The 11,496-nt window shown below is 26.0% G+C and overlaps 7 protein-coding genes across 7 annotated transcripts, besides 13 other annotated features; 5 read left to right on the top strand and 2 right to left on the bottom strand.

Annotated features, from left to right (window-relative positions):
- Positions 1 to 41: part of a sequence feature (AT_rich) that runs on past the window's edge.
- Positions 42 to 109: 68 nt separating this feature from the next.
- Positions 110 to 1,186, top strand: EDI_252680 (uncharacterized protein; the record flags this gene model as incomplete). The annotated part of the gene is made up of 1 exon (XM_001736864.1): positions 110 to 1,186. The coding sequence occupies one exon, from the start codon at positions 110 to 112 to the stop codon at positions 1,184 to 1,186; it is 1,077 nt and encodes a 358-aa protein (XP_001736916.1).
- Positions 989 to 1,023: a sequence feature (AT_rich).
- Positions 1,133 to 1,621, bottom strand: EDI_252690 (uncharacterized protein; the record flags this gene model as incomplete). Its single annotated transcript, XM_001736865.1, has 1 exon — positions 1,133 to 1,621. The coding sequence occupies one exon, from the start codon at positions 1,619 to 1,621 to the stop codon at positions 1,133 to 1,135; it is 489 nt and encodes a 162-aa protein (XP_001736917.1).
- A 34-nt stretch (positions 1,622 to 1,655) lies between these two features.
- Positions 1,656 to 1,691: a sequence feature (AT_rich).
- Positions 1,692 to 2,082: 391 nt separating this feature from the next.
- Positions 2,083 to 2,167: a sequence feature (AT_rich).
- A 1,166-nt stretch (positions 2,168 to 3,333) lies between these two features.
- EDI_252700 (coactosin, putative) lies at positions 3,334 to 3,780 on the top strand (the record flags this gene model as incomplete). The annotated part of the gene is made up of 1 exon (XM_001736866.1): positions 3,334 to 3,780. The coding sequence occupies one exon, from the start codon at positions 3,334 to 3,336 to the stop codon at positions 3,778 to 3,780; it is 447 nt and encodes a 148-aa protein (XP_001736918.1).
- A 52-nt stretch (positions 3,781 to 3,832) lies between these two features.
- Positions 3,833 to 3,977: a sequence feature (AT_rich).
- Positions 3,978 to 4,153: 176 nt separating this feature from the next.
- On the top strand, positions 4,154 to 6,409 carry EDI_252710 (uncharacterized protein; the record flags this gene model as incomplete). Its single annotated transcript, XM_001736867.1, has 1 exon — positions 4,154 to 6,409. One exon carries the CDS (start codon positions 4,154 to 4,156, stop codon positions 6,407 to 6,409), a length of 2,256 nt encoding a protein of 751 aa, XP_001736919.1.
- Positions 4,417 to 4,439: a sequence feature (AT_rich).
- Positions 6,410 to 6,463: 54 nt separating the features above from the next.
- EDI_252720 (uncharacterized protein) lies at positions 6,464 to 7,615 on the bottom strand (the record flags this gene model as incomplete). The annotated part of the gene is made up of 1 exon (XM_001736868.1): positions 6,464 to 7,615. One exon carries the CDS (start codon positions 7,613 to 7,615, stop codon positions 6,464 to 6,466), a length of 1,152 nt encoding a protein of 383 aa, XP_001736920.1.
- Positions 7,082 to 7,117: a sequence feature (AT_rich).
- Positions 7,616 to 7,651: 36 nt separating the features above from the next.
- Positions 7,652 to 7,712: a sequence feature (AT_rich).
- A 66-nt stretch (positions 7,713 to 7,778) lies between these two features.
- Positions 7,779 to 9,326, top strand: EDI_252730 (protein tipD, putative; the record flags this gene model as incomplete). Its single annotated transcript, XM_001736869.1, has 1 exon — positions 7,779 to 9,326. One exon carries the CDS (start codon positions 7,779 to 7,781, stop codon positions 9,324 to 9,326), a length of 1,548 nt encoding a protein of 515 aa, XP_001736921.1.
- Positions 9,319 to 9,387: a sequence feature (AT_rich).
- A 29-nt stretch (positions 9,388 to 9,416) lies between these two features.
- EDI_252740 (uncharacterized protein) lies at positions 9,417 to 10,280 on the top strand (the record flags this gene model as incomplete). Its single annotated transcript, XM_001736870.1, has 3 exons — positions 9,417 to 9,637; positions 9,695 to 9,759; positions 9,808 to 10,280. The coding sequence occupies 3 exons, from the start codon at positions 9,417 to 9,419 to the stop codon at positions 10,278 to 10,280; spliced, it is 759 nt and encodes a 252-aa protein (XP_001736922.1).
- Positions 9,643 to 9,689: a sequence feature (AT_rich).
- Positions 10,281 to 10,343: 63 nt separating the features above from the next.
- Positions 10,344 to 10,505: a sequence feature (AT_rich).
- Positions 10,506 to 11,211: 706 nt separating this feature from the next.
- Positions 11,212 to 11,263: a sequence feature (AT_rich).
- Positions 11,264 to 11,385: 122 nt separating this feature from the next.
- Positions 11,386 to 11,416: a sequence feature (AT_rich).
- Between the last annotated feature and the right edge of the window lie 80 nt (positions 11,417 to 11,496).

Genomic DNA, 11,496 nt, shown 5'->3' on the forward strand with positions numbered 1-11,496 from the left:
TTTTTTTGATTAAACTTAAAAATTAAAACTTAAAATAAAATGAAGAGAAGATTTAGATTTAATGCTTTTGTTACAATTCATTCTTCTGATTCTTCGATGTAGTTCTACAATGAATAGTATTTGTGATAAAAATCAAAAGTGCACTTTTATTGAAAACCATTCTTATTTTCAATGTGAAAATGAAAATATAACTATTCTTCAGAAAATAATACCATTTGACAAAGTTCATAATGGACTTTGTGATTGTGAAGATGGTAGTGATGAAAATGAAGGTCTTTGCACGTCAAAAATACAAGAGGTTCTTGAATTAAAATTAAAAAGTTTAAAAGAAAAAAGAAAAACTAATGAAACAATATCAGCTAAACGAGACAAATGGACTAATAATGGGAAAGAAGAAGCTCTTAAAGGAATTAAATTATTAAATTCTATTAGTGAAGAACTAAACAAATTTAAAAACACAGAGAAATATCTTGAGAAAATGAGACAAGAACGGTTGAGTTATTTATTAAATCAAACAGAATCAAATGAAGAAAAAAAGAAAATTAAAAAAGCACAAAATTATTTTGTGCATGACGTTATACCATTTGGTATTCAAGAAAGGATTAAAAATATTTTAAGACCAATCTTTCATTTTATTAATGACTTAAATCCTGAAGCAATCAATGACCAAAATTATTGTTCTATTCGTTATAAACTCGGTAAAATAAGATCATTTATTGAAGAAAAAGAGCAACAAACTTTTCAAAGATTTGCTTATAATTCTGCTATTATTAGTGGTGACTATTGCATTTTTGCATTAAATAATATTTGTCTAAAATATCAAGATTATGAATTATGCCTTGGAAAGAACTTTACAAAGAATAATCAACTTATTGGGACATATAAAGGACATTTAGGATATTCTAACATTTACATAGGTTATTCACAAGGTCATGAAGTTAGAAGTAAATTGACTGTACTTTGTGGGAAGGAAAACAAAGTTAGTATCATTAATTTTATTAATTTATCTTCAATTAATATATTCATAGAATCACCTTGTGGATGTTCAGATACAATACTATTCAAAGAGATTGACGACCAAATAAAATCAATTGAAACAATCATCAAACAACGGACAAAAAATTCACTTGATTTAAATGATGAAAACCATAAGAATAGTCAAAAGAAGGACACAGAGGCTATTTGAATTATTCGTTGTTTTAAGTCCAGTTTGATTGAAATTTGTTGTTTGACTTTTCAATGTAGAGTTTTCACAAACAAAACTACAAGCTTCATTAACAGTTTGTAGTCTATCTTCAACATTTTCATACATTGTTCTCCAATGGTGATTACTTGCAAGGCACAAACACTTCTCTATTTCAGTTTTTGGTTTATCACAAAACTCTTCATCTTCAATAACTTTTTCTTTGCATAACACACACTGAGCAGTTTTTGAAGAAGGGCAATTAGTTACGTTAAAATCATATTGGACTGGTTTCCTAATATATTCAATATTAATTTTAACATCCATCATTTTATTAGTTATTTCTTTAGCAAATTTATTTGCTTGTTTTCTAATTCTTGTTCGTTCATTTGCTTCACCAAGAGTAAACAATAAAACAAAAAGGAAATACAAAAACATATTATGATTTTTAAGATTTTATTTTTAAGATGCGTTTTTTTTTAATTTTTCAATTATTTTTTTATTTTAAGGAATAACTTTTTCTCATCAAAGTTTTGGCTTTTCATATAATGAAACGGAAAGACATTCAATAAACTAGGATAAAACAATACTTAAACCTTCATAAAAATAAAGAAATATAGTACCAATGAAGAGATTTACTGATGAAGAAGAACGTGAAATGTTTTCTATTAAATTAAACCATGTTAAATGTAATGATAAAAGTCAACCACTAATTGAAGAAGGGATAACACTAAAGAAGAGAGAGGAAGATATTTTTGCATTTATCCCATTCCAACATTATTTCTTAAAACATGTCACAACCCATGACAAAAGTAAACCACAGATACCAACTCGTATAAAGAAGTTATTAAGTCTTGAACATCAAAAATTAATGAAACAAATCACTGAGAGAAGAATAGAATAATTAAATTAATTTAAAGTATATTTTTGATAAAATTCAAAGAAAAATCATTAATCTCATAATATAAAATAAAGATATAAATTCTCAATACTAATTGATTATGGAAGAACAAAAGACTAGACAATTCATTAAGAAAAGAAAAAAACAAAAACGTATTATGATAAAAAGTCATTTTTCTATTAAGGGGTGTTTATTTTGTAAAGAGAAGTTAATTTCTATTGAAGAAACTCTTAATCATATGCTTAAAATTCATTCATTCTTTATTCCAAATGAAGAGTTTCTTATAGACAAAGAGGGATTGCTAAGAAAATTACATTCAATGGTTGATGTGGACAGAAGCTGTATTTTGGTGTCACAAAAGTTTTTTGTTTTTTACTGATGCTAGAAAACATATGATTGATTTGCAACATTGCAAGTTTGAAGATGAAGAAGAATCTTTTTCACCATTTTATTACTTTCCTCCAGTAAAAAAAGAAGTAAGTATTATTGATATGAATGACACTCATATGAAATTATCTAATGGACATATCATCGGTCACCGTTCATTATCATTATATTACAAACAACACATTCATTTACCAGACACTAGAGAGTGTGTTGTTTTATCTTCAAATAATTCTGTTCATAGTGGAAGATTTAATACAAAACAAAAAGAAGTCATTAGAGAACAAAATCATATGGCTATTATTGCTTATCAACACCATCAAATACAACAACGAATCACAAAACAACGAATCATTCAACAATTTAAGTACCAATATAATTCAATACAAAAAAGAATAAATTTAAATACATCTTTTTATAGAAAGACTCCTTACCAAAAAGGTTATTTACAAAGAAATGTACAAACAACTAAATCAACTATAAAGTCATGTGAGTAATTAATTTTTTTTTGTATTAATTCAAATTGAAGGATTCAATTTATTTTTTTTTAAGTTCGTTAAGAAACAGACAAGTTTCCCTTTTTTAAACAAGAATTAAAATCTTTTGAATAAATTTCTATCAGTTTTTCCTTTGCTATTCGTTTTTTCAAAATTTCTATTTTAAATTTATCTAAAAATAGTGAATAGAGGCGACCAAAACTGAAAAACAAAGGAGTCAAAGAATATAGGAAAAAAGGTACTAATAGAACGGGAAAATTAAAAGAAAAGAAGTTCACCTACAACCATCTCATTAAATAACTCTTCAAGATGCCACGTGGAACAATCAATTTAAGAGTTGAAATGAACTCTTTGAACAAAGTATAAAGATGTCTGGATTTGATCTTAGTGAAGTTGCTGGCCCAGTTGCTGAAGTTATTGATGACAGAAATGAAGATGTTGATTATGTTGTCTTTGGTGTTCAAACTCAACCAAATAAACTTGTTGTTGATGCTAAAGGAAAGGGATCACTTGAAGAAGTTAAAGCTGCTCTTAAGGATGATGCCCTTCAATTTGCTTATTATAGAACAATTTCTGGTGATGAAGAATCAAGACGTGTTAAATTTGTCTTCATTTCATGGGCTGGTGAAGCAATTAAAAAACCAAAATTAAGAGCTGTTATGTCTATTCTTAAGGGTGATGTTAAGAATATTATTAATTACTTCCATATTGAATTACATGCCACTTCATTAGATGATCTTGTCGAAGAAGAAATTGCTGCTAAAATTAAGAAGGCTGGAGGAGCTGATTACTCTTTTAATACCACCTCAAATTAAACGCTTCTTTTTAACCCATTCATTAGCGTATTAATTTTCTTTTTGTGTTTTCTTTTTTTAATATAAAAAATATTTTTTATTGTTATTTTAATAAGAATTAATTCTTTTTATTTTATTTGTAATTTTTAAAAAATAAAGTATTTTTTATCGGTTTTTATTCTTAGTTGAATTTTATTTTTTTTATAATTATAAAAAATGCTATCCTTGTGAGTGTAAATCTTTCTTTAATTCATCAATGTTAAAGAATTTCTGTTGTTCCTTCTTCAAGTCTTTTTTTTAAAGATAAAAATTGTATGACACTCAATTTTCATTTAATAGAATTGATAGTATTTAATTAAATGATCTCAATATTTATAATTTACTAAACAATTAAATGACTACGAAACATTTATCAAGTATTCTTAATCTTCCTAATTTTATGAAAGAATTAAATGGTAATTTACTTCTTCATCAAAAAACAGGAAATAAAAAAGAACAAATTAATTTATTAAAACAAACAATAAATGCATTATATATCTTTCCAAATGAAATTTCTAAAGATGTAGATATTTTAAAAGAGCGTGTATTACCATTTGATCAAAGAACTTCTTCAAATGGAGATGATAACAGATTAAGTGCTTTTCATTATTGTTATTCAAATTTAATTAATTTAATAAAAACAAAACATCCAAAAAAAGCAAGTGTTTATGCAATGAAAGAGATTAAAACATCAGAAGAATATATTGAATCATTATCTAAATTTGTTTTTGTACCATTGTTATATCAAGAAGTATTTATCTATAGTTGTTGTGAAGAGTATTTAACTATAATTAATTTAGAGTATCAATCACCTTTATTATTTTGTCAAATACGTTCATTAGAAAATATTGGTATTGCTTTGGGAGTGTATTCTCCTTCTCCAGACCTTCTTCATTGGGACGATGACTTTCCATTAAAATGTTGTCAATTAAAATTTGAGTTACCAAAATTTACACCACCTAATTTATCAAAAGCTGTTGGAGAACGTGCCTTATTTAATGAAGCAATGTTAGACAAATTAAATTTATGTATAAAATATCTCCCAGAAGGTAATGTAAAATGTTTAATAAAAATGAAATTAGCATTATTTTATTTTCAAAACGCTAAACTTGAACTAGCTTTAGAATTACTTCTTGAGATAGCAAAAGAATTTACTTTAATGAATCATTTATCAAGATCATATTATTGTTATGTACTTGCATATCATTGTACATCTTCAATAAAAAAAAGAATATTCATTTTATTAAGACTATTAGTACTATCAAAGATTGATGAAGATACTAAAATAACAATGGCAACCAACTTTAATATTATTGGACATCCTTTACTTAATACTTCTTCAATTATCAATGAAATAAAACAATTTTTCACTTCATCACAAAAAGAAACAATCAGTGCTGAAAATGTTATTACAATTTCTACTCACCCCACAACACTAACACTAAACATTCCACTAACGTTAGAATGTGTTATTAATAATACTGAATTAATTTTATACCCTGACCAACCTATCGTTTTAACAATCAACTCTTCTCCTCTTTTGATTAAAGTTAAGAATGGTCCAACGCTTCTTGTTCCAACATCAATTCATTCAAAGAATGAATCTAATCAACCTATTAGTATGGAATGTCATATGCCAGAATTTATTAAAGTAGATAAAGAATGGGAAGGAAAAGTAGGGGTTAAAATTGACATGAATAAACCTGTTTCAATATTCAAGGTTAAAGGTAAAGTCTTTAAAAAAACTACAACTGTAGCTTATAAATTAAAAAACTCTAATGAGTCCATAGATGGTAAGATATCAATGAAACATGGAATTATTGATATGACCTCATTTGAAGTGCCATGTCAAATTGCATTGTATTTACCAATTAGAGGTTTAAGTTATGAAAAAAAAGATTGTAAGTGTTTGTTTAAATGTGAAGGAGAATGGCCATTTAGTCTTGAAACTATTGCCATAGTACAAGACCCTATTTCATTTCCTAATACTGTCCATCCTATTCATCAGAACCAACACTGGTGTGTTGAAATACCTATTAGCAATAAAGTAGATGGTAAAATCATGATTAAAACTATTGCATTAAGTGTTAATAATGTAATTATGAATAAACTTGAAGAGGACATTGAGATCTGTAAAAACCAAAGTTATAACTATCTTACTAATAGTTGTGAAGATGGAGTCCAACAATTAGATGTTGTATTTGAATATAAAGGAAAAATTTACCAATATAATAATACTATAGATTTTATTAAAATACCAACATTCTATAAGGTTCAATACAAATGGGATACTTGTGTTATTAGTAAAGGAGAATCAGTGAATGTTATTTTGTCAATAACAGCAAATGAAGATAATAAACATTTATTAGTTCAAGTAGATAATAATGAATATTTTTGTGTTTGTGGATTTAATACAAGAAAAATCCAATTAGAAGTTGGTGAACAAATAACAATCAATTATCAATTTATTAGTCTTCATGCAGGAATATGTCCATTACCACTAATTAAATTTACTCGTAATGGAGTAGATTTACGAGTTGAATATGAAAATGAATTACCAAACATAACTGTATTACAAGAGAGTGAATGGTTTGATGTGTTAAAAGAATGAAGACTTAGATTAAATAATTTAATTATTTCTAAGATATCTCAAGAATTGTTTTTTTTACATTTCAGAAGATGATGTATCTTCTTGTTCTCCAAGTGCTTCAAGTGTTAATAATTCAATATACTTTTTTCCTACTTTATCTGATATTACAACAAAAGTAAAATAAGTTATAATTAATAATAGTGCAACAACAAATGAAATAACTAATAGGCATGTAAAAATAATACTTATAGTTTTTGGTTCAAGTAAATTGGTTGGACAGTCTGTTGAATATAACCAAATTTCAATTGTATTAAGTGATGATTGTAGTCTATTGTATGTCTCACTTCTCATATGTAAACTTACTTCATTTCTATCAAATAAAATTGATCCAACACTTGATATTGCAATTGGAATAACTTTATCTACACAAATATTTCCATTATAATTTGCTTGTAGTGATAATTGATTAAATATTTTAACTGAATGAGTAGATAAAATTTTGGGATTAGAATTTAATTCAAATTCTAATTTAACATTATTTAATTCTAAATCAATAACATTACTTGATTTACAAATAATTTGATTTGAGTGAAGAAATATTGTACTATTTTCTATTCTTGATGGTGATTCTTCTTTTTGTTCTTCATTTTCAATAAGGTTATTTGTAAGGTCATGTGATACATAGAGAGGACCTTTTTTAATTTCAATTAATGAATTATAAATAATAATGTCATGAATATATCCAGAGTCTAATCTAATAATATTATTTTCTGTTTTAGGACTTGTTTCTAAAGAATAAATAAAATAATTTCCTTCTATTATAAGTCGATTTGTTGTTTCTTTTACAACCAAATTCGAAATATAAAGAGATGATGAACTATTTGTAGGTAATAATGTAATATTACCAATTACCATATTATATATATTTGTATGAGTATATACTAACGTTGTGTTTGTATTGTTTGATACTTTAAAAATTCCTATTTGACCTGATAATTCACTTAAAATAATTGGTTGAGATATATTACTTATAACAATAATACATTCTGGACCAAATATTGGGTTAGTATTACAAGGACAACCATTGGTTAATTCCGTTGTTGTCCATATTTCTGGTTGATTGAATGAATACTCTCCTTCACTCAAATCAGTTTTAAGTGTACAAGTGATTGCATTAGAAAACAGACAATAAAATCCAATAAAGAAGAGTACGTTGGAATAGTACATAATATGAACAAAACTAGATAAATTAACATTTCTAGCAATAAAAACAATAATATAAAAAAAATATGTTTTGAATAAATTCATAATTTTTTTTATTAAACTAGTTATTATATCACTTCTTATTTACTTAAAATTAGAACTTAAACTTAAAATACCTTAAAACAAAATGGAAGAAGGAAAAATAGATATTAACAAAATTCATGTGCTCCTTTACTCTAAACTAGAAAAAAGAGATAAAATTGAAAAAGATCCTTTTAAAGTTGTTACTAAATGTTGTGGAAGTGGTGGAGAAGCTAATGAAACAGCTGAATTAAGTGGAGAAATTGATAAACTCAAACAAGAAAATATTGATATTGTAAAAGATTATCATAAAATTTCAGTTAAACTTAGCAATGTTGAACAAGAAAAAATTGCTGTTGAACAAGAACTAGAACAAACTAAAAATATGGTCAAATTAAAACAAGAAGAAGTTAGTGTACTTCAAACTAAGAATGATGAAGTAATAAAAGACATTCAAAGTAAAATTGAAATGATTAACGTTATTCGTCAAGAAAGTTCTGCTCATCAAATTAATAGGATTAGACTTGAAGATGATTTAAAACGATTAAATATTGAAAACCATCGAATTATGGATGAATATGCTAAATTAGAACAAGAGTTAAGAGTAACAAAAGAGTTGTACTCTAAAATTCAAACAAACCCTTCTATTACTCAACAACCACAAGGAAATAATTCATCAACTCAGTCTTATTTATCAAATACTAATACCTCTTCTTCTCAAGTAAATGGAATGAATTTAAGTGCAAACAAGTTACCTACAGAATGTAAAAGACAAGTCACTGGTCATTCTAGTGATATCTTATGTTTTAGATATAATTCAAATGGTACTGTTCTTGCATCTGCCTCAGCAGATAAAACAGTAAAGTTATGGGATGTTTCTACTGGTAAAATTAAATCATCGGTTGGAGGTGTATTACAAAGTTTTACACATTTATCTTTTAGTCCAATGGGAGATATGTTACTTGCCACAAGCAATGATTCTACTGCTAAAGTATGGTATTTAGCTAATTCAAGATTAAGACATAGTTTAACTGGGCATAATGGTAAAGTAACTTGTGGAGAATTTTATGACACTGATAAAATTATGACTGGTAGTCATGATAGGACATTAAAAACATGGGATGTTAATAAAGGTTATTGTCTTAAAACTACAGTATGTTTTTCTAGTTGTAATTGTATGATGATGGGGGGAATGGGTAATTTAGTACTAACTGGACATTGTGACAATACTATAAGATTCTGGGACGTTAGAAGTAAAGAATGTATTGATATTAATAAAAGTATTCATACAAGTTCTGTGAGTGATATCATCAATGTATTAGATGGAAGATATTTTGTCAGTATTGGTAAAGACAATATTATTCAATACGTTGATGGTGTAGACAGAAAAGTTATTTCATCATTTTCTCATCCAGACTTTACAGTAACAAGTTCATCTAGAATATGTTGCTCTCCTGATGGAAAGTACATTATTGCAGGTTCTTCAAATGGAGAAGTTTTCTGTTGGGATACCCAATCAAAGAAGTTAGAGACAGTATTAAAACCAAAGTTAACTCAACCAACTAAGGCTGGGTGTTATGCAGTTTCATGGAATCCAGTTCAATCACAAATTGTTTCGGGACATGCCAATAAGATTGTTATATGGGAAAATTAAAACAATTTTTTATTATCATTCTATAAAACATTTTTAAATTAAAAAAAAGAAATTTAAAAAAGAACTCATAAAGAAAAAGAAAGATAAAAAATGGCAGAAGAGAAAATTGCATTAATTCAAAAGAAGTATAATGAATTGGAATATGATGACAACATACTGTACGGAGGAATTATTATTAAATACCAACATGTCTGTGAGACAGTTATTGAGGGTCAAGATTTAAATAAACAAAAATCTGCTGTAGAAAAAATTGTTGGACAGTTAAAAAGAAAAGAAGAACAAGAGCAAGTCAGAACATTTGAAGGACAAACGTTTGTTTTATTATTTCTATTGAAAATAATAATAAAAATAAATTTTTAATATGATAGAAGGACAATTTATGTATTGCAGAATGGATTTAGTATTGTTATTTTAATTTGTGATATTAGATTTCGTTTGTTACTTAATTAAATAACAAGGAATAATTGAATTAATCTTATAGCACCTAAATTAGCATTTGTTACAATGAAAAATATTTATTCATTCTTTTATTCTACATTTAAAAAAACAATAGATGGTTTAAACCCACGTTCATTTGTTAGTCCTGAAGAATTTGATAGCTTTAGACCTAAATTACTTGATTTTATTATGAAAGCAAATAATGATGAAACTGATGAAACACGTATTTTAAGAAAGAAAACTAAGAATTTCTACACAACAACTGAAGTTTCAGTTAGAAAGATTGGTGAACGTGGTAAAAAAGTAGCTGATCTTGAAAAACAAGCTGATACCATGAAACAAGCTTCTTCTGATTTAAGTGCATCAGCTGTTGATGTTAGAAATCTTCAACGATGTAAGTATTGGAAAAGAAAATCTATTGTTATTATTTTATTAATTGTTTTAGTGTTAGGTATTATTGGTGTCATTATTGGAGTTTGTTTCCAATTCATTCCTAGAAACAATAATAGCAGATAACTCGTTCATTCTTTCATTTTTGTTTTAGTTTGACTGTCGTAGTAATAATGTAAAAAGAATTGCTTTAAATATCATTTTTGAAAAATTAATAGTATAATTATTGTTTAAATACTTTATTATGATATAAGAAATAAAAAGTATTTTTCATTTTTAACATATTTATAAACAGATTAAAATAAAATAACATAAATTTATAATAAATGACAATTCTTTTAAATTATTATTGAAAGTTAAAACAATGCTTAATTCTAATAACAAAATTACTTCATGCCATTTGAATTACTATCAGACTTTGTAAATAGCTTTTATTTTTTTGTTTAATCACCCTTTCTTTTATAACTTTTATCCTTTTGATAGACTTTGTATTTCTGAGTATGAACTTTATCACGGTATTTCCTTTAGCCTTCACTCAACATACAACCCTTTAAGAATCACCACTAAACTTCAACTCTTTGTGCTCATGCATAATCCTTTCACTCATCCCATCTATAAAATTCAGAAAACTTCCTAACAGATAATGTTTTAGTTTTATATTTTAAAAGAAAGTTTGATTGCTTAAATAAGTAAAGGTAGATTATATGTTTGTAGTTTTTTTAGTGAATAAAGTATTCATTTAAATTTTTTAAATGAATTCTTTCATACTGCCTCATCGTCTGCAGGCTCTCATATAACAATAAGATTAAATCCTATTGCTTCGAAATAATAACCAATTCTTTTTGAATACTAGATCCTCTCGTTTCAATATTTTGTTTTTGTATAAAATACATAATGATTTATTTTATTTTCCTAGTTTAATTCTTTTCTATACTGCTCTTAATACACTTTCTTCAAACAAAAGAATGATTTGTCAATAAAATTATTTGCACTTCTTTTTATGTAAACTTCTATCTTTGTATTGTTTCATTAGGTGACAGACAACCAAAATGGACACAAATTATATAAAATATTAAATCATATTTTTTTATACTTTTACTTTATTTTATCTTAAGAACTTAGTTCTGGCAAAAAAGACTTAAAAAGGTTCTTTTACAAGCCAAAGTCTTACAATATTTATAACATTATGTTATCATTTAACTTTTATTCCGTTTAATGAATTTCTACATTCTTTTTATTTATTAATAAATTTAAGAATTTAAGCCAACCAACTACTCTATTAGTTTGTTGTATATTCTTTATTTTACTTTTATTGTCTTTTTTAACTAAAAACTCCATTCTC

The sequence above is a fragment of the Entamoeba dispar genome, genomic scaffold (assembly GCF_000209125.1).
Source record: "Entamoeba dispar SAW760 scf_1105229460151 genomic scaffold, whole genome shotgun sequence".
Taxonomy (NCBI): domain Eukaryota; phylum Evosea; order Mastigamoebida; family Endamoebidae; genus Entamoeba; species Entamoeba dispar.